General features: G+C 41.6%; 1 protein-coding gene and 1 long non-coding RNA gene across 2 annotated transcripts in view; one reads left to right on the forward strand and one right to left on the reverse strand.

The window, feature by feature from the left end:
* Positions 1 to 170: 170 nt before the first annotated feature.
* On the forward strand, positions 171 to 1,823 carry LOC147752296 (uncharacterized). The gene is made up of 2 exons (XR_015314415.1): positions 171 to 297; positions 629 to 1,823. It is a non-coding gene; the product is annotated as an uncharacterized LOC147752296 (long non-coding RNA).
* Positions 1,824 to 2,634: 811 nt separating this feature from the next.
* LOC111268975 (dual specificity protein phosphatase 5) overlaps positions 2,635 to 22,698 on the reverse strand; it is a 68,453-nt gene continuing 48,389 nt past the window's right edge. Inside the window, exons 2-4 of the mRNA XM_022848264.2 lie at positions 11,978 to 12,371; positions 11,229 to 11,371; positions 2,635 to 8,892 (exon numbers count right to left, since the gene is read on the reverse strand). Of these exons, the coding sequence (XP_022703999.1) occupies positions 8,348 to 8,892; positions 11,229 to 11,371; positions 11,978 to 12,371 (1,082 nt within the window). The 3' untranslated portion in view covers positions 2,635 to 8,347. The remainder of the gene's footprint in view (positions 8,893 to 11,228; positions 11,372 to 11,977; positions 12,372 to 22,698) is intronic.

Consider the following 22,698-nt stretch of genomic DNA (forward strand, 5'->3'; position numbering starts at 1 on the left):
CAAGGACGCCTCTTCCACTGAAACGCATAACACGGGAACTAAGAAAATAAACGGCGGGCTGTCTTGCACGGGAAGGAAAACCTAGGATGGGAGTGAATCCAAAGTTGATTGACTGGTTGATTAAAATAACAGCAGAAGATAATCCGTGCGCTCAAGAAGGATGCTGATCCGGCGAAATTTGTTGTAATCGGTGATGACACACATGGCTAAAAGTGGTTGGCCAGCCGTACTAAGGAAGATAATGCGCTAGATGTTCAGTAATAGAAGATAAGGGGTAGAATACAGAATTACAGATGAGTAGGTATTCTCGATGAAATGCGGTGATCAGGTACTCCGTGTTCAACATTTCTCTCGAAATTTCTATTTAGTCATAAATGTTGTGTTGTACATGTTTACGGAGAAGTTCACATGACCGAGCACTGGCTTCTGCAACTAAAATATTAGGCGTTTAGATCACCAAGTTGGTTTCATAAGCATATTTGTGACAACACTTTAGAATAGCCTTCAGGTCCAAAACAAATGGTAAAAAAACGTGTACATATATACATGTAGAATACGGTTTAAATCTACTATTAAACCAACTTTTCGTTGCTTTATACTTTGATATTTCCGGCGCACGGCACAACAGTGGTGATTACTTAATAATATTAAGTATAATACACTCATCTTAAGGCAGAAACATTCTGGGAAATCATGTGCTTTGAAACATTGCTGTACTGTGACAAGTAAATCAACTCTCGATGAGGCTACATTCGTATCTGGATTTGCCCGTTGGCTGAACTCTGACCTTAAATATGACAACTGGCTATATCTGTTCGTGTCGGATCCTTCTTTCAATACGTGTACATAATAAAGCAGATAGAAACGGGCTTATTGGGCTCAGACAATTCTTCCATTGGCGAGTAGTTTTTTTCCAAAATAATGATAATTATCAAGTAAAGTCAATGTGTCCTGTTGTGTACATTTTAGTCTACCGCGCACAAATTTTACGAGGTAAATGTTTCAATACAAGTTTCCAAAGGATGTACGCCTATATCATCGACGCATACCGACTTAGATTTTGGATGACTTTGTTTCCTTTGTCTGTAGCACAGAATGTTGTTAGAGAAATTATATAGGGCCTTATGGGACCGATTTCGCATTTAGCAGAACTTACGTTTTTACAAAATTAACTTTTTTACCACGTTGTTGTTGGGGGCTGATTTATGTGAAACTTGACTTTTAAACAAATGCTTCCTTCAAATTTAAATTTCTATAAAGTTACAGTTTTTTTTTTTATTGAAACGACTAAGAATACAGAGAAGTTAACTTAAATAACTCTAACAATGTACCTTGTTGAAAATTTGTTTCCATGGAAATTAAGGTGGTAAATTAATCAATATATTTTGCAATAGGAACACTAGGCAAATGATACATAAGTTAGATTTCGGAGAAATGCACCCAAAGGCAATTTCAGAACAGTTTGCCACTTATGCTCCTTTTTCCCGCAAACGAATTTTAGAAAAATCAAAGTCAAAGCAAACCATAAGCAGCCACACAGCAAACTCACAATTAAATCAATTTGAAAAATCTGATTTGTTGTTTAGAGTTGTTGTCGGGATATCATGAATGAAATATAACTTATCATGATTTTAACTTCTGATACTTAGAGTCGTTAGAAGTGTAACCAATATTTAATGGTATTTTCTACTCCGATTCAACTCAGGAATAATGCTAATGACTCACATTCTGATTGCTTCATTATTTTTCAGTTTTTTCGTAGAGAACACCGACAATAAACATCATATTTGTGAATAAATGCATTTTTAGTTAAATGTTCTGTATTTTGCAAGAATATCTTAGGTTGGTACGTAGATACTATCAGTTTGTGTATATTGCTTCTTTTTCCCATTGGCCATTAACGAAAAGTTTTTTGAATGTTATACTAGACTATTATCGTCGTTCGTATACGGATCACAAAGTTTTATCTTTATTTTGGGCTACAATGAGTCCTACGGGAGTGGTAACGGCAGCATTTTCCGTATTTGCTCTAATTCATAACCCTTCCAAGTCCGAAAGTTACGAGGCAGCCCCAATAACTTATTCGAGTTACGCTGAGTATCTGTAAAACAAAGATGTATACTTATCTAACAATTATCCTCCTTCAAATATAACTCAGGGTGAACGGATTTGAAAAATCAAATCTTCAAATTAAAAATTGCGTTTTTGACCTTTATAAGCTGCTTTAAGTCTTAGCTTACGGTCGTCGTATACGCAACGCCTAAATGGTTCTGGCAGTTTGACAGTTCAAATAGGAGTAAATAAGAGACATTGTAATCGTGTTTTTTTAGCACCCCACATAACCACTTTTAGATTCCATCACTCAACGATGCCAGTATCATATCATGAAATTTTCCAACTGTGTGCATTGATTTTAGTATTATTAAACGAAAAAATAGGATAGAGAAGGATAGAATAGGATAAACAACTAGCAATGACTTCAGCCAATACATCAGATGCTTGGACGCTTACAACATGTGGGGGTACATAGTCAATAAACTTTTGTGCGTGCCCACTTTTTGATAGCTTCCGAGGTGTATGCTAGGTCAAACCACCCTATACCCACGTTTATATCCATGTAAATGAAGATATCGATTTGTATTTTTAGAAATAATTACATATAATTTTATTTGTACTCTTAGAACTTATTCATTTGTTTACGACGTCATTTTGCCATTTTTGTCTTGTTGTTGTTTTCATATGCAATCATCATCAGCATAGCTTCATTTCTTCACACTCATTTTCATTATCTTTATTACCACTATTAGCATACATGTTCATTGCTGTACCTTAGACGTTCACCACACTTGCGCCTCGTATCCTCTCTCTCTCTCTCTCTCTCCGCCACACACCCGCTCGATTTCGCCATGTTTTACTATCTATCTCCCTAGAAAGTGAGAGACACGGAGAGAAAGAGAGAGACAAGCAGAGAAAGAGAAATAGTATTAATTCAGCTATTTATAATACACACAGAGCAGCATATAGTATCATTAGTGATTACTGTAATGATTATTATCGTCGTGTTCATTATTATCGTCTTTATTGTATATTTACTTGATTATTACTACTACTACTATTACGTTTCAAGGCAATATCGTTTCATTTGGCTTTGCCACTTCTTCTGAACCATGCATCCTCTCCGCGTGCTTTTCCACAAATAGGGAACATAAAAGACAGAAGGATTTTCCATGTATGAACAGATGCCTTTTAGCCAATACGAGCCACCTATTCGTTTGCTTTGCCATCTTCACTCGTACTCCAAACGTACACGTAACCCCACTTTTTCTACTGTCTCACCCCGTTTTTCTGTTCCCATGCCTTCAAGCCCGAAAACTAAATACAAATATTGAGCAGCACGTAGGCTTCAACAGTAAACTGGCATTTTCTGCTGTTTCCCTGCTCCATGTTAACGCAGTTACGTTACCAAACTACCTACCAAACCTGCCATTTTTTTCGCCTCGATATTGTTTGCTTCTGCTACTAACGCTACTCTGTCGGTGGCTAAAAACAAAAAAAAAACTCTAATACATATTAGATAATCGATACTGTGAAAACAACAGGAATCACGGTGACAATTATGATATCCTGTATAAATAATTTTCATAATAAATAGTGTTGTTAGTAAACAAGAATGAAATGGAAGCACACGTGCGCTCTCCATCTCTTCAATATATATATATATATTCTGTTGGTCAATCATGTGGTCCAGCTTAGAAAATTGGGGCATAGTATTGTTGGTAACAATATTTCTATTAAAGTAGCCTGCTTAGTTTTCCTTGCTTTGTATTTTTTTTGCACAGATGTGCGTCGCCTAAACCTGTTTTGGAACCGCCTCGTTAGTGATTTTCTAACAAATAACACAAATCCTAGGGGGCGATCACGTAAATGATTTGCCCGACTGCGAACTACAATATTACCATAAGTGTCCTACCAGCATTTTTCCATATTTCGTACAGAATCGTAGTACGAGATAACATAGCAGTTTTAATCAGATAATGAAGTTCTTAGTTAATTGTGTGGAAGGTCTGTTACGTGCGAGTCATAAGTATGCGTAAAAAACGTATACACGTACATCTACATGCATTTGCCAGCGATTGATGTGTATTTAATGGTCAATGTATACCATGGCATTCCTAAATATTACGAACAACGACAGAAAAGCTGTTGCAGAAGTTTCACTGGACCTTTTCATGTTATGCTGCTGCTGCTGTTTACGAGTTTTGGCAGAAGCAAAAATCGCTGACTTATATCCTTCTGACTACATTTGGTCTTCTCCATTCACGATACGAATTATCAAAAACCAGTCATTTAATATGAAATAGTATCTGTCACCAACTTCAACCAATGTTTATTTTGTTTCCCTTTGATTAGCAGCAATATTCATATAGGCTTTCCCGGTCAATTTAAATGGCTTTTCATAATTAACAGGTAATCAACCGGCTTGTGCTACTCTTAACCAGTAACTCCATATATCATTAGTGTTTGTTATCTATTTTACTCTCTATTAATAATAATAATAATAATAATAATATATTCAGGTTGTATATATACATGCTGTTTACATGTGAACAAGGTAGACGGCATCGCTCCTTCCTACCATCCAGAATGGTTTTTCTGGCACTGTTGGCCCTTCTAAAACACCGTTGAATTTGTTTGCCTTTCTATTACCCAGTATATATATGTATATATATATATATATATATACTGGGTATATATATAGTCTTTAGCTGGTCGTTTTCTCCTTGTTTCCCGTTTATTTGTATTATTTACGTGTTTAAAATAAAGAAACCACACGGCCAACGCTACGAAAGCCATCTCCGCAGCGGAACGGTCGACGATGGTAGAAAAGCTTTAAGTTGATCGAAAGTGGAGCTATTAGGGTTATTCTTTGCCATCAGCGCTCAAATGGATCCTTAGCTTTCAAATTCGCAAAATTTACACAATTGAATCTCTTATTCAATTTACATGTTTTATAACACAGACAGAACGTTCATGACAGTAAGCCCCTCTAAAAAGAGTGGTCAGCTACACGTGGAATTGTCATACCCTAATGTTTTATATTGACACAAAAAGCGAATTTCGAATTAAAGTTAGTCTTCGAGCCTCGATGTTTCTATGCAATTTCCATCCCAGAAGTTTAGCTGCCCCTCTACCATTACTACAGTTTGCTCCATCGTTCATCCAAACTCGCACATCGCTATCGCTTTCAACGTTCCATTTTTTCGTCGTTAGAGTGTGACAGGTACCGGAAGTTCTGCATTCAACATGCAAACGTTCGTAACTTAAAAAGTACAGTTATAACTAGAATCATCAGTTAGCGAACCATTAGCCCTGCACTCTTATTAACTTCCTTCGCCATTGCTCGTGACTACACCGGTGTTTCAACCAATGAACGTCTATTTTCATCAGCTTGCCCTTCTAACCTAACGAGTGAACCTCAAGCCTATCCATTCCATGCTGATAGTTTTTATCCGCCAGCATCTGCTAGTTAAAAGAGGCTAGCTGCATACTTGAACACAGCTCAATAGTACAGTCCAGTTCTGTACCAGCGTTTCCCTTGGTCTCTTCTAATCGCCTCAGATGTCGGTGTTAACTAGTACTTCCTCAAACTGTCACCCACACCACTCCACAACAAGAAGATCTGCACAAGTTCCTTTTCAATAGACATCAATACTCATACGATTCATTTTTCCCTCATCGACATTGACGTCTGCATTCGCAGCTAATCCGTTTCTCCAAGACGCTTGTGGTTTGTTTCGTACAAATCGTGACAAGTATAACTTTTTTTTTAATAGTAATAATAATGGCAAGATGATGTACAGTAATCATTAATATCAGTGGTAAGATTCTCGTTATTATTATTATAACGTCTTCAGTATATTTCCATTTGCTGTCGGTATCTTTGTTCCTCTTTACAGCTCTGTCTCACTCTCGACCAGTGGGGTAAGAACAACTCTAATTTCCACCTTGACACAGTAAAAAAATGTGATAACATAATGCAGCTACGTAAGTGTGTATATAATCGATATATACTAGCATTATTTTTCCTCGAAATCGGTTTAAATTTCCGGTATCTTATTATCTGCTCTTCACGCTCTTCCTCTTGATAAACTTTATGCTTTCGGTTTTGTATAACTTTATTTATTTCTCTTTATACCAGTTACCATAATAATAGGTTAAGTTGCTCTAAATTATTGTCATGCCGTTGGAGTCATTAGTTTCTCGTGTTCCATTTGTTTGTGATGATCGAGATCAAAAGATTTTGTTGTCGGTGGCTACCTCCAACCGTTGCTATTCTACCCTGTCTGCTATTTGCAACTTCGTGTCCATTGAATACATGACTCTTCGTTTTGTGTAACGTCAGTTGAATCCGTTATAGCGGTGTATATGTGGTTCAGTGCTGGTGTTTGTATTTGGTTTAATATCAGATCAATTCATGAATGAATGCCACAGACAAACAATTATTCGCTAAAAATCTGATACTCGTATGCAGAAAACTCATGAAGCCGCTCTTAGCAACTTAGGGGGGTACGGATTAGTGTGGGAATTAAAAATCAAATTTGAACCAACGCCGTGAATTATTAGGAGGTCCTAAACGGCAACTATAGTAGTAATGTCAATTAGGACGGTGATGACAGTAGCAATAATCCTTATTGTTATACTTGAGCTTAGCACAATATGCTACTACTGTGTTAGCCGAAACAATGTTCGCACCGCGTCTGCCAATGGATGCTTCATGGTTGTATACTTCAATTTGTTGTTCATGTTATTAGTATCGTTGGTATCGTCTAATATGCTATTGATGAGCAGACCCATTGAAGAAACATTGGTAGCACATTGCGTAATGAGACCCGGGTTCGATGGCCCTGACTTTGTACATTTATCAGTGGCAGCGGCGGCTATCGAGCAGGATGCCGCTTATTCTTCATTCACTGCCATCTCATGTGTCGATAATAATAATAGTAGTTCATATTAAATTTATTGTTACAAGGGACTGCTGCTAAAGATTGCAAACTTATGTATGTGTGTGTGTGTGTGTGTGTAATTAACTGTATATAGAGTTTTGCTTTTATTATTTCGTATCGTATTATCAATTGGTTTAATAGTCTCGCGCCAATCTGCTCTATCTGCCATTAAACCAATCACCGGTTTCTATCATTTTGTTTAGGCCTGCTTAGACCACTCCTGTAGAAGTGGATACGGGCTATGTGTACCTCGGTAACCATTGTTGCTGTTGTTGTTATCATAGGTTGAGTAATTTCTTGCTTATTCTAGTTCTATTGCTTTTTCTGGTATTGTAGTTACAGCTGATATCGTCTGCTTGTCTAGTTATGCTTGTAGTGCAATTCGAACAAGTTGACCGCAAAGTTTGATTGGTTACACATTCAAGTACCGCTACACTCGAAGTTTGTTTCTAGTGGCATTGCGTCGATCGGTGCCCGATTTGAACATCGCCGACAGGTTGTTCTGTGCGTTCATCTGCATTTACTCACGTTTCATAGAAATTTTCAACGACAATATCGACTATTAGTTTCATTAGCTGATAAGGGAAGTGAGTTTGTTTCTGTATAATTCGACATAGATCAAAAAGATCTCATAAATGTAATCTTATTCCTTTCAAAAACATGAAAACTTAATTGGCATCCTAAAAAATATCGGCGCGTTTCGCGGGCCAAGTAAGTAGGCTCACTGACAATCTACCACGCCTACCAAAATGATCAATATTCATTTTTATATAAATTACTGTGAAACTTGTTTCTTTTATTCAACCTAACACATATCTATATATAGGTTGCCAGCGAGAAGAATGCCCTTTACGTCAGTTACATAGTTCTGTTGCGTATCACTCTGAACAGTTGTGCCGGTTTTCCCAATGGACGTTCTCCGGTTCGAGTTTCACAAACAATCTGTTCACCGTCATTAATGAGAACGCGACAGGCGATGAGGATATTCAAATAACGTCGCAGAACTAATTTTTCTACCGGCACCACTCCCAGCCAGTCGTCTCAGTTTTTTTTTTTGCAAGGCGCTGCTGTACGCATGCCGGCGAATCTTCGAAAGGGGCGATGTATATCACGTCACTGTTTCTCTTTCTGAGTGTGCCTTACCATACGCGCCACATATGTCATGCCTCGTGTTGTTATCGCCGGCTACGAGAAAACGTTCGGTTCGTCGTCCTCATTGTCATGTTTGCAGGTCTTGGTAGCGGCCTCTGTCTCGATGATCTTCCAACTGCTCGCGGAGATCGTGTTCGGCGACGTTCGCCTGACACAGCCAATTCGAGATGCGATGGCCGCCGGATCCGATCTCAGGGTGAGTATGGACTGGATGGACAGAGGGGCGTCGTCGGTGATGGGGTTGAACTTGGGCTAGTGTTGCCCCCATTAGAGGTGCCGTTAACGAGTGAGGCCAACGTTGATGGTGAAATGGAGAAATCGAATGCCGTGGTCACGTGACCAGTCCCTGACGTTCCTCCGCGCTCCGATGGAGTCTTAGGTGAGGCCAATGGTCGGGGCGATGGGCTAGAACCCGTTGAATTATTATTGTTGCACATGGTAGGTAGACTCGTCAATGGTGAGCGGGGAGACCTCTGTGAGACGATTGATTGCGACCCAATGTGCGATGTAACCGTCCCTCCTCGAGGCGAGAAGACTTGACTCTCGAACGATAGCAGTTGACCCATAAAAGAGAAGTTTGGCGAGATGATCTTGCGCCGACTTTTCACATGTTCGTAAGCATCTTCCATACGAAGTCGTAACGTGGCCATGAGGTAGGCCATACATATAGTAGCTGACCGCGATATCCCGGCATGGCAGTGAACTAACACTTTGCCTCCAGAAGCCTTGACGTCATCTGGATAAGATTTATACAAGATCGACCGAAAAACGTTCGAAGAAAAAAAGAACGAAATCAAGTTAGTTAGAACATTTCAGCGTTAGAAACCTCGACCCATAACGATTATGCCGGCCACGACATGTAGAAGGAATTGGACGTAATGCTAATACGATACTAAAAGGCTCAAGTACTTATTATACACTGTCCATGAAGTAATAATTATCTATAATATCTACGTCAACGAGAATATAAATACCTTGAATTACTACCTAGATATAATACGCTAACTCTATCGTCAAATTAATGAATAAGTTTTTCAGTAAACTTCAGATAGACCATGGTTGTCACGTATTTGAAATAAAAGTAATTGAAGATTATAATAATGGCAACTCCTAGTCAATATATTTGCCCTGTGTTTATTATAATGTATTCGGTCACTGCTCTCACGTACTGTCAATTTCACCATTTTTCAAAAATGACAAGGTTATGTATTTATCCTTCGTGAAAGTAGAAGACTTGTATTACCATTAAAAACCCATTATAGTGGTGATCTAACGGCTAAGTTTCCGAGTTCATTTTTCATTCTTTATTGGTTTGTGGCATTCACGCTAGCTGGCAGATCTGCAAATTTCTATATCGTGCGATCGAGTAGCGTGCAATGAGTTTCATTGCAGGAGGCTTGCGAACGTTTGAGCTATAGACGACTCCGCGCGCGTAAATGCGCATATCGAGATGACTTTATGAGAACTCGAAGCTTTCATTTTAGCTCTATGGCAACTGTGGCCTATTCCCATTATAAACATCAAGCGTAACGGCAGTTGCGATAAAACTGTCTGTCCCTTCTCTAGGTACGCCTTATTTTAATCGCTCTGATAGGTTTGGCTTGTTAGATCGACGGCTAACTGACTGTACTGTTGCCCCCACCATTCCACGCGCCGCTATTGTCATGCCGTTGTCCCCCCGGTTGGAACAATAGGTCGACATATACAACTACGACCGCTGCTGCTGCCCACCATAGCTGTACGCACCATCAATTCTTGTATCGTTGAACCCCTTCAGTCGTTGGCTCGCTCCGTCGCTCCGTCGCTTCGGTGCTGCTGCGGCAGTTTTGCTCTTAAGCGTCACACGTACCCTTTGTTAAATATGAACGCGATGGGTGCGCGACTGTCTGTGCGAGTCTTTAGTGGGAGTGAGTGGAAGTTACGGCTGTGCACAACGAAGGATCAACAACCCCCGAAAATTAACGGAAGAGATCAAACGAATCGACCAATGATCGCATAGCACTGCTTGTTGATGTCGGAGGCTCCTCCGACTCTACCCGATAACAGATCGACTATAGTTCTTGCACAGCCCATATAACGTATTCTTTTATGGGTGGGTTTAGCCAGGGTTCATCGGACCACTACTATAAGCGCCACTTGAGCGATTGGTACGATCAGACAATTATTACATAGCGTCATGTGGGATTGAGTAAGAAGATATTGCCTCCGATGGAGAAGCGCAACAAGTGAAGATCGAATGAACGATCCAGTAGCAATAATTCTACGACGTGAGCAATTATTGATTAGAACTTACATTATGTCGTGCTCGAAGTAAGGGAGAACTGAAATATTACTTCGCCGGAGCATTTTCAAATAGTCATACGTATTCAACGTAAAACTCTATCCAAAGCTACAAAATAGCCAGCGAAAATATCACCTGTAATCTTCTAGCACATCTATATGCATACGCCATTAATGCACCATAATAGCAATATGAGCACAATAACGACATAAACAACAACGGCAACAATGAAAATAGCGGCGGCAACAACAATTGGTCATCACGCCTTAAACGGAAAACATACGCTGTTGTAAATGGATAAAGGTAATACTGTATTGTATATCATAGCAGAAGAATAAGGCCTGGCCGGCGAGAGGTTGATGTTAACAAGTGAAATAAGCAGGGCTTCTGTGCATAATGTTGTTGTTTGTCGAAGTTTATCATATCAGCCAAACTATTGAGGCCTGCTGCATATGTCATGCAAGCATTACTACCGGACTCTTCAAGTTCCGTGTGGCGACAGTCAGCTAGGTAGGCTAGGACAATTTGCCAAACTACTGAATAAATTGACATCCAACGTGACCTTGAGCTTAAGTATTATAGGATATGTAATTTTTCAACAGACAAATAATTGCATCCTATTATGCAATATTCGCCAAAGACACGACTTGAGCTAAGTTTGGAAGGCTACCATCAACAAGTTTCTATTCCATAAAGAAATACTTAGAACTCCTTAACTTACCAAGCTAATCTCATAAATGAATACTCGCCTGGCAACGTGTGTGTATATATATATATATGTCGATACTCACTGATAAATTCAATTGCCCGCCGAAACCACACGCCGATATCTTCACTGGTTGAATCTTCAACGGGTATGGCCATATACCGGAAAACGTCCTCGAAATGGTTAGGGCAATTGTGCGACACGTTCAGTAAGGCTGTGATCTTTAACCTGTCACAGAGAGCAATCATCATGCATTATCATGAATGACCGACACTTGTTATAGAACCAGCTTTTACGTTACCAAAATCAGCAAAAACGTATTTGTGCAACATAAATCTATGTGTACTTGGCACCTATATGTGTTTTCGACTAACGCATTTTAATTTCTCTAATTCAGTTCTAATGGGCCTTTATCAAATAACTACAGGGTAATCATTATAGGATATGCAGTACTAACGCGCCAAGAGAGTTTTTTTTATAAGTAGACGTATACAATGTGCATACATGTTCATGTACTTATATAAATTTTGTTCTTGTTCCGTAAGTTAGATCTGAGCTAATTGAAGTTTGGCAAAAATAATAATGTTGGATGAATGAAACGATAAACAATATATGAAAGCTAAAGTATAACTAGCTAACTTGAACAGCCAAGCTTCTTGATAAAAAAAAAATAAAAAAAAACAGGAGTTGGTGCTTCAAACTCGGTCAGTGGCAAATGCTCTACAACCTGTGTGAATAAGGAAAATCATGACTAGTCAACTTACAGAACAGCGAAATAAAACAAAACAAATAAACCTGTCTGCTATTTTCATATAGGGCCAGAGATATACTAACCTTTGTAGCGTAGCCTTATTACTAGCATGGTACTCGCTCCCGAGAAATAAATGGGGCAGAATTTCGACCGGGTCTTGTTGCTCCTGCTGATACCACGGCAAGGTGCTTGCGTGGGGCACGTGGCCGTTGTGATTGTTGCTGTGACTATTAATCGGGCCTAGACCGTTGGCCGCTTGCGCAAGGGCCGGCGAAGATGAACTGCGCGATAGAGCTCCCAGTGGCGAAAGGGTGGGTGGCCATAGATGATTGTGTCCCGCATGTCCTGCGAGTCCGGCTGGTGGAGATCGCGGCGCATGATTCAGCCCCAACGGATGGACTCCTTGTCCCGATCCACACGTCACTGGGCCCGATACACATAGATGTGGGTAATGCTGCCAGAACTGCTGAAAGCCTCCTAAAAATTCGTTCATGCCAAGTTGAAAACGACAGGTGGAAGGGACGCCATAGTTAGAGATACGATAAGGTATCGGATGAGTAGGTCAAAACACGTAGGACACACAGAACGATGATTTTCCACTCGAGAAAAAGTCTACCTAAAGACTAAGTCGTTATTAGCACTAATAAATTACCACAATGATGGCACTGAGGGCCATTGCTAAGATTACGTAGATTGCACATGAACGGAGTTCATCTCCTAAGGCCAACATAGCAGATACAGAAAGACGGGCGGAGTTATATGTGCACGACAAGTAAATATAAATGGCAAACGGACCTCCACTAGGTCCGCCCGTAGACAATTCGATGAGGAAGATACAGAAGAGATAAAAAAAAAAGGTTCATCGGACAGGATAAATGTCAAATAATCGGAGCGAATCTTAGAATTCAAGATCGTCCAGATCCGGCGCGCGTCCGGCGCCAGCGTGTACTCGCCTGCCATCTGGCATACTGTATGGTTTAGACACGAGATAACTTAGGAAGTTACTCGAACCGTAGCGATTTATTATATGTGTAAATGTACAAAATGACGTACGTTCGCGAATGCGTTCATATTTGCTTCGATCAAGCTGTACGACGTTTAATAGTAGAAAATAAGTCGGAGGTTTGCTATTGACATAGTGCGTATGCATAGATACGCTTGTATGAATATGTATGAACAATTTTACTTGGACTGGTGAGCCGTCATTTTGCATTGGGTTGGTCCAATTAAATGCAGCCCCAATCACAGTAATGGTAACCATGAAAAAATGTGCTAGGAATCATTAATGACAATTCAGCGAAACATTTCTCACAGCGCTCATCTACAATGGGCATATTTACGACAGTTTCGATTTAAATATTATTTATTGATTCATTGTTTTTTTTTCTCTTAGAACCATACGACTGTCTTTCAGAACTAGACATGCCATTCCGATAATATCCCGCAGTTTAAGTAGATACTGACCATCATTAAATAATTTCAACGAAAAGGTCAGCTTTTTCATAAAACTAGTTTGTTTAGTAAATAATACTACCTGCTATGTACCCGCCTTTATGTAAGTGCTAAAATGTAGTAGAATGTAAAATGCATGGCAATGTAGTGCCTACTCTAATACATGCTACTGGGAAACACCACGTGATGTATATATGTACACACATACGTGCTAAGTATATATATATAATACATTTATTGTTCAGCAACCGCAATGACATTTAACCCGGTATAATCATGAAATCCGCGATACAAGACAGTCTCTAGATACATCCTGCTATTGCTGCTAACAGAGACCGACTTCGACGCGCACATGAACTATGCACAGACACTACGCACAAGAACGCCGCCCATGCGTCCCTGGCAGCAGTCGCCAGCGGAGGCGATCGTACAGCAGAGGATAAAAATGCGGGAGAAAGTGTGTGCGAGGGGCAATGCAGGGTTGGAGCTGAAAATAAAATTTTGTTTGTTTTCTAGTTTTTCAGTTCTAATAGAACTGTCTAAGTACCCGCTGAAACACGACAGGACATACGAAGTTGAATAGGCAAACGTACACGCCACCCACTTCGCCCATGGCAATGGTTCACCGCAATAGCTGTCCTACAATCGTAGATGCTAATCGATTGTATATATGTGTATGGGTGATAGGCGTGGATCACTCGCGTCTAGAGAAAACAAATAGACCTAAGCTGTACGTTCTTGTTGGTCGATATCCAGTCGATAGGCAGACCTACCGTGTTATAGGTCTGAGTAATACGACACACCACAACGACGGGTTGTCCGCAGGCAAATAATACTTCCTTGTGTATATCTTTGACGCATGTTATTACTTGAAAGAGTGCTTGGCTAAACGGGTGTCCAAATTCACTTTTGTTACGTATTATGCTATTATATGTATACATACATATCAGACGAGTACGATGCATGCATACACTCAGCGTACATGTGGCAGAAAGCTGTGGTTGAGCCTGTCGCCGGCCATGTTTTGCTTGAACTGATCGCTATGAGATGCATCCAGGGTGGATACTGGCAATTTTCAGGTGCAATACACCTCGCTCAATCTGGGTTCTTCACAGAGAAATGCCATCTGCATTAATGCTGGTTGTAGACCAGAACCTCACAGATGGTTTTCAGAGTCAAAAGTGGAAGTGAATCTCATCCTAAGCATTGGTCGACGGTCTTGACAATGCTTCACAAAATCATTTCGATAATATCGAGCTTTGCCCTATTTTTCGATTAAGGCCCTTTCTCTCTCCCTCTCTCTCTCTCTCTTTACGGGAACAGGTAACTAGCGGCAGCAATACTAGGAGCGACCACTGCTCGGAATTATGATTAATACATCTGACTGTATCGGTTAGTTTCTGCATTAGCAAAAACACTGAACCTGCCATCATTAAGGGTTAACTAGCCGTTAGACTTTTCTAGTTTGGACTATCGAAGTCCGTCCTTCTTTCCACCGCCAGCGTCACTGCGTCCGCTCTTGTGCGACAATCGGACCCGTGCTATAATCTAGATCAGCGTCCGTGGCGAAACTGGCCAAAAGAGGAAAACAGCCGACAGACACTTCTATCATTCACCGTCAACGTCCTAGCCCACTGAGAAATACAGCTGACTCCAGCAGCGGTAGTCGTCGTAGTAATGGCGGAAACAAGCGGGGTAGCTAGCTAGTCATGAACTACATTGGTCGCAGCTTGCTTTACCATGGCTTGTCGTAAACGAGTCCTGTACTAGCGCGAGAGCTGGAGACCGCTAAAATGACCGTTGCTGTGCGTCAGGGAGCGCGAATGATGAACAGGAAAAATTAACAAGCATGCAGCCGCGCTGCTTCGTCTACAACTAGCAAGCTGCAATATAGTAAACTCGAAATACTTTATTATTATTGCAGCCGAATAGCTAAAAAGATTTATCTGCGCACAAAAATGTATAAATAATTTTGTCGACGACTTACGGAACCAGCCACTACATTCGAAACCGAACAAATAGCGCGTTTATGCACAGATAAGCCAAAAATTCTATGACTAATTTTTTATGGCTGAATGGAGAACTCGTGAGAATTGCGGGCTGGGAAAAGGGATCTGTATGTATGACAACGATGGGTTTCGCGTAATCTCTTAAACTGACGAGTCTGTGATAGTACTGAAGATTAATCAAATACATATTGATCAAACATTTTATAAAGCACTGCACTTGTCATCGGCACTTTCTTGAGTGAGAAGGGCAAATTTGTGTACAGCCAAACGGAACGTTCCCAGTCATTTGCACATGCTCAGAGATCACAGAACAGGTCAGAGGATGCTTTTGCTTTTATATGACTCGATGATATGACAAGACACATTCTGTCGACCACTGTTGAATGCATTGTTACTGTCAACCCCTTAAGACATTTGCGCACACAAATGGCCAGACTGATTATACTTCAGCAATCAACATATTGCCCCCTGTCACATAGCACATCTCTGCGCTGCCTTGTTCACATTGCCAATCACAACGTAGGAAAGCCAGTATGCTGATTGCGCTCATTTCTACGCGGTCATCATTCTCATCCTAGAGCTACTGCTAAAACAGCGCGAGCGGCAGACAAGTGGAGAAAAGTGGTTTGCTGTAATGCGTCGTGGGGGCGTTGAACGATGTAGCGGGAGGAGCTTTGCCACCAATAACTGCCGCGATGATCGATGTCAGTGGCATAACACGACATCACCCATTGGCTTCGTTAGCCTTCAACAGTGGCTACTGCTACTGCTAATACGACAGTTTCATCATTTCTGGGAAGAAAAAGAGCAGAAGGGCAGAACAGGCATTCGGTAACTCTCGGACCGATTACAATCGACGATCCGTCCATTATCCGACGGTCGCGAAAACTATAGTTAAACATTGTCGAAAACCACTATGTGCGCCATGTACGTGAATCCTTCACAGATACAGGGCTCTTGAGTCAAATTGGCGCACGTTATGGAGCCTGTTTATTGTAGCAGACATGCGCTCCTGATGCCAAAACAATGCCAGTTCCTCCTATGCAACAAAACTTCCTTTTGGCAGAGGCAAAATGCCAGTTTTCGAAATATTAGCGAAGATTAACTATTGTATAGTACGTTCGCACCAGATTGACCCTTGATGATGGTACATGTTCTTGGTTATCCGGAATCGAAGCTTACCGCATACGACTGAACGGTTTGCTGTTGTCAAAGGGATAGAATTAGCCTTCTTTATATCGTAACGAAAGAAACATACAAAACTGAGAATGCGTAAACATGCGCTTTTGACGCTGGTCTCTTGATGCTCGTTTGTCTGTACCTAAATTTTCGAAATAATCACGCTATCGTAAGTTGTAAAGCTTGCCACGGTGAAAGCCTAGGTCATAGTGAAACAACGAACGAAATAGGTATCACTCCGCGTAACGAAGCCAAATCAGATCAATAATGAACTCGCTAAATACTGAGCCATTTCAATTCAAGTGACGGTCTCAACAATATTACTATATTGTATTATTTGGTATATTCATTGTAGCCGGGCGAAATAAATATGACGTCGTCATCAATGGGACGCAAAGACTGTAGCGGTAATTATTAGATCATAATGAGAAACCTATACTATCCATAGCATTATATATCTAACAGCGGGTGATAGCTGTTACTGCAACCAGCTCAATCTCGTTGCCTTCTCCGTCCAGAATACAACTGTCCACTCGTGGGTGTCTCTCTGCGTATGTGTCTGTCCGTCTATTGGCTAGAGATACTAATAACCTTAATATTTGTCTTATTGCTGCTTTTACATTACATATGGGACAACAAAATGCAACGTCGTATCTACGATGCTAAAACGCTATATGACGCTCACTGTCTGAAGCTTCTCACACATATATTTATAAGCATAGCTCATACTTTCATTCACGTTTGTCCGCGTATAGACACCGTCTGCAGATAGACCTAGACATGCAGAGCAGACAGACCAAAATAGACACCTATGTTGGGAACGAGCCAAGTGAGGGGGGCAGCAGAGAGAGAGAGAGCAAAAGTCCCTTCGTTGTTTTCTCCCCAGTAGAACGCATACGGCCGGCTACCAACGGCCCAGTATACACAGCCACCACCATCGTATATAAAAACATTAAAAAAAAAGTTTGCTTACGACCGCGCGTTGATGGGTATCTCTATATATACGTATAATGAGTATTCACACATTCGCTATTATTGTTGTCCATTGCGATTGCACTATAGTTCGCCGGATGGTCGGACAACGTTTGGAGGAGGCTGACAGTGGGGCTCTGCTCCTACCTAGCACCAAAAAACAGCAGTCGTATAATGTACATATAAATAAGTGTGACTGTGCGTATTTCACAACCGAGCAGTTGCTAATGGCGGTAGCTATACTAGCAGACCCCGGCTAGAATCAATTGCGGTAGGAGCACAGAATAAAATCAGACTCATCCAGGGCGCTGGCTGCATCTCTTTCATATTACTCATTACCTTTTTACTTCAATGAAGATAGTGCCCGTTGCAGTAATCACTTGTCAGACGCCTGTATATGTGTATGATATGACTAAGCGCCAATGCGTGCACCGTGACGCTTTTGGCGTTCTTGTCGCTATCGTAGTGACTGAACAAACTGATGCCAAACGTTAACTACGTAGGAACATGCCCTCGAACGCGTGCCGTAGCTCCCGCTAGTTCATTGTAAAATTCGTCGTAATGAACCACCACAAAGGCCATCACCAGTTAGCCACAGCCAACCGTTCTATTGTACGCTGCATACGCCATGACGATTGTACGACGTGAAGGAGATTTAGAAAAAGAAACATGCTTAGTTGAGGTCGCCTTGAAGAGCGGAGCTCAACTCCTTTCGACTGAAAGCTGTTCCCTTTGTGCTTAACCTTTGATGCGAGCGATGTTTTTAGCAATGCCCTATATTAAGTCCTGGCCGCCGTTAATTGTGCACGCTTACTTCGGCCGCTGTTGGAGCGGTGACAAGGGCTGTCGTTCCTATTAGGGCCGCCACAATCATCTTCTATGCAAAACAGTAACTACAATTGCAGGACCAATAAACACTGTACTTGTAATTCAGTTACCTAGCAATGCTTACGGACCTGAACAACTGCAACAGCAGCTGAGACTACAATCGGTGTCCACAACTACGTGTAATCAGCGGCCCAAAATGTCCGATATTCACCGCAATGCCAACTACGTCCGTGGTCGCGACCACTCTATGTCTTTTTTACAGGCCCTTGTAGCACAATCGCAGGTACTACGTGTCGGCAAGATAACATCAAAGTAAGCAGTCGCCGGCCAAGATATCGTAACTACACAGAAACCACGAGAAAAACGCGTACGCATAGCCGTCATCACTGTCGTCAGTCATTTGATCTTATTCACCTAAGCGACGGCGCCAACTAGCTGTATGTGTGCGCGTGTATCAATACTGTTGATTGGTATATGAGGCCGGTGACAGCCGAACAAACCCGCTGGATAAGCTCCCTGCTTCTTTCTTGTTGTTTTGTTCTAGCTTACGATCAAGGACTTCGAAACATCATCGTCACAGTCCGTATTCTCAAACGTCAAGAGTGACCAACCACAGTCAAGCACTTCCTCTCGGTTATATCCAAAATATAATATAGCGAACGTGTAACACATCATTATCTTGACTTACTAATACTATTATTGCTGTTACAGAACGAATATATTTCGTTGTGGTAGCACCCCTCGTCACTGAAATTCGCCTTAGTATGCACGATAATAAGCCTCCCTCGTCACGAGAATGACGTGCTGAGTTCAACCGAATCACAATTCAATAACGAAAACAATAACACCACAATCGCCGTCCTCTAAATTAACCTTGCTCCTACGATGTGCGCTCTATACCGTACATATAGAAAATTATTCTAGATACATATGTAAACCTATTACGATCAATCGATATCTGTTTGCCGTTAGCGACTCGCGTGCATCTACTTTTTGCCGTCTAATTCCTCCCTGCCGGCAGATATTGATGTCGATGGCGTTACGCGCGATAATAATCGTCAACACTCACCGACGAACGCTGTTACGTAGATTATGAATAGATGATTACGTAGCTGGCTGGTTCACCGTTCATCGTTGAACAGCGATAGCCCTCCACGGCCATTGATGGTCGTGATCAAAGACCGCGACACATAAGATGGCTCCCGACGCCTTATTCAATGGCTCATTCACGGTTCGCCGCGGCGTGTCGTGTCATGCAATCATCCTTCTTTTTTTCTGTCTGCCTTCAGACTTTCCTATTTGAATCCTTCGTCGTTCCCTTGCTGTTCAGCTTTTGCAGGCTTTGTTTTACTTTCCGTGTTCGTCGACGACGACAACGACGACGACTCAAAACTGATAACGTCGCAGCAGTAGACCTTTTTCATTTTCCACTCAGTCCAGTGATACTGCTGCTGCTCGTACGAGCATCTTTATTACTGTCAGCAATGAGCTAAAGAAGCTAAAGCCACGCTAACTCCACTTGTGACGACGATGAACACGACGCGACCTAGTGCACATAGCGTAGCATATATAGTATTAGAAGCATGTGCGAATACGTGCCCGCTGTTCCAGCTCTATATATATGCACATTTAACCCAGCTGGATTCAACCCAGGGCAAGCAGCAGAATCGACGGAGCGACGGAACCCATTCATGACCACAAGATTCACCGCCTGAACTCTCGCTCGTCGGTAAATTGGTGCAGTGTTGGCAAAATGGAGCGGCTTCAAAAACGGCAATAGTCACCGCCGCCTCTCAAGTGGACGCCACGAAAAGAGTAATGACGAGAACAGCCATCATCGGTTTACGTCAAGCAACGCCGATCGCTGTTTCCGCAGTGAGTTACGTGTTTGCCCGCTAGACTTTGGGATACGTCCGTGGTCTGGATTTGAGTCCAGGCGCTAACACACTTCGATTCGAGTCACTCTCTGGAGTAATGCTTAAGGACAGGGCGAAAAACATAATGCCAGCTAACAAGCCGTGACTTACGTTTCGCTAGTGAACCAGTGTGAGCAAGACTAACCCAGTATCAGCTCAGATTCGTTTACTTGCCCTGGCTACATAAACCTACTAGTAGGGCAACTCGACTGGAGTCGAAGAATAACCAAAATCAACTTGTCAATATATATGTAGAACGTATCGCATGGCATTTTATTTACCCGCAAAGCTTCGCAAAGAAATCACATGCAGAGGAACAGAAGAAGACACACACACACCGATAGGCATAGCCGCTTGTCTAGGCAAAAGCTGCTTAGATGCACCGCAACGCGCATACGAACAAATGAGGACTATTTGAGAAATAGTCAGGTATAATATTCTACACACATATATACGCAACCGTTTCCGCTCATTCAAGGTACAGAAATATATATACAAAGCATCCACGCACTGCATAGGGTAGTATGTGAGTATACCTCAGGTATTTGTTTCTACTATAACACGATGTATACGTATATCGGACTGATAATGAATAGGAGGAACAAATGATGGTATTATAAATGAGTATTGACATCGTAACGGGCTAGGATGGATAGCTAGCGCACCAATCTTTTTTTATGAACAAACTCATCGTTTTGTGCACACCTGTATCGTAAACATGTGGCAAAGCCGAGATCTTGGATTACAATACATTTGTACATCCGGCAGATAGTAATGCTTACGCTAAATGCGAGATATAAATAAATTAGGATGGGTAAAAGATAACTGAGGTAGCGCGTGTGCTATACTCGTACGAATGATCTATATCGTGTACACACCCCCAGCGACAATCCGGGTGGCAAATACGTAGGCATTGTTCCTTTTTCCCATACTCGCGCCACTTCACTGATCAGTTACCACACCACCTTGGAAAAGGTGGACTCCGCCCCCTTCGTCTTTCCTATTAAGACCACCAAAATACTAAATTGTCAGTGCTGATATGATAACGGTCATGATGGTGCGATCATATTCTGTATAACAACTATCACGGCAGCCGCCTGCCGTGGCTACAGCGGCCGCCGGTCCGGGGCACCAGAAACACGACCATCATTGCGATCGTACGATGAGTAAGTGGCATTGCCCAAATCTTGGGATACATATGAAAGTACATATCGTCGCTCAGTAGAAATAAACAACGTCATTTACTACACGCGTTGCATGACGCGCTCAGTAGGGTATTTGGCACAAGTTATCATCAGCATGCACTACTAACGTGGCCAAGACAGCTACCACTGCCGCTGCACGCCATCTTTTCTGAGTAGTGTTCCCATGAAAGTCAACATCAATCGATCGTCGTTGCCGGTGCAATTCGGGCTGCCGAAAGCAGAGCAAGAGTACAGTATCACTAAGAAGGGAATATCGCTCAATGTAATACAAACCGAAATGCGTTGTTATATATCAGAAAACGGTCCAGCGAAATAACGAGGCAGAGAAACAGATTGATAGCTGGGTGGACGGATGGCTGGGCAAGAAGACTAAGAGAATAGAGGGCACGCGATGGGATCGACTTGCAGGTAATAATCAGCAGTCGATCGCTGCGTTTTGTCCTAGACAGCGCAAGAAGCCCAACATCTACCTGTGCCGGTAGCTGGTGCCGGTTCGACTGGTCAGCAAGCTGCATTGTTCCAGGAATTCACTCAGGGCTAGCAAATAACATTGTCTTTTGGTTTTTTTCTTTCCATCAGTTTGTTCTGGTGTGATGATAATGACGAATATGCAGTAGTCTTCTCATTCAGGTTTTTCCAGGCTGGTCCACACTTCAAGACATGCTACATGGCTTTTAATAAAATAGGCTGTTGCATAACTTTAAAGTCATCATTCGTAGTAGTAGACCGAAGACAAAGTATTGTATATACATTGAACTGGTGGTGAAGACTGACCATTTTGTATTATTTTGCCAATGCTAGTTCATGAGACATCTTTCTAGTCATTGTCAATAATGTGCTTCATCGATTTACCAACTATCAGTTGGCTAGATGGTACGATAGTAAGACTTCGCTGTTTATAAAACTCGTGCCGTTCTCCAATTTAACAGCTATTGCCCCCTGACGGGTACACGAAACCGTCACAGCGTAATTAGAATTTATCGTTCTGTTTCTGAAAAGGGTCTTTTATTTAACAACAAAGTACGTCAGGCAAAACCAGAGTGGTTAAGTCAATATCGTCTGATACTAATCCTTCTATTTTATTGCTTTATGATTTCAAGGAGCCTGCCTCTGAATTTCTTGTTTGAGAGCTAAACCTATTAGTATCGTCAGCCGCCGCTGGCAAAAGCACTACGAACGGTGCATGAAAAAAGCAGCAGCTTTTTTGACTCTGTCGTATGCTAACAATGTTGTCAAGATATCG

The sequence above is a fragment of the Varroa jacobsoni genome, unplaced genomic scaffold (genome assembly GCF_002532875.2).
Source record: "Varroa jacobsoni isolate VJ856 unplaced genomic scaffold, vjacob_1.0 scaffold_1338, whole genome shotgun sequence".
Classification (NCBI taxonomy): domain Eukaryota; kingdom Metazoa; phylum Arthropoda; class Arachnida; order Mesostigmata; family Varroidae; genus Varroa; species Varroa jacobsoni.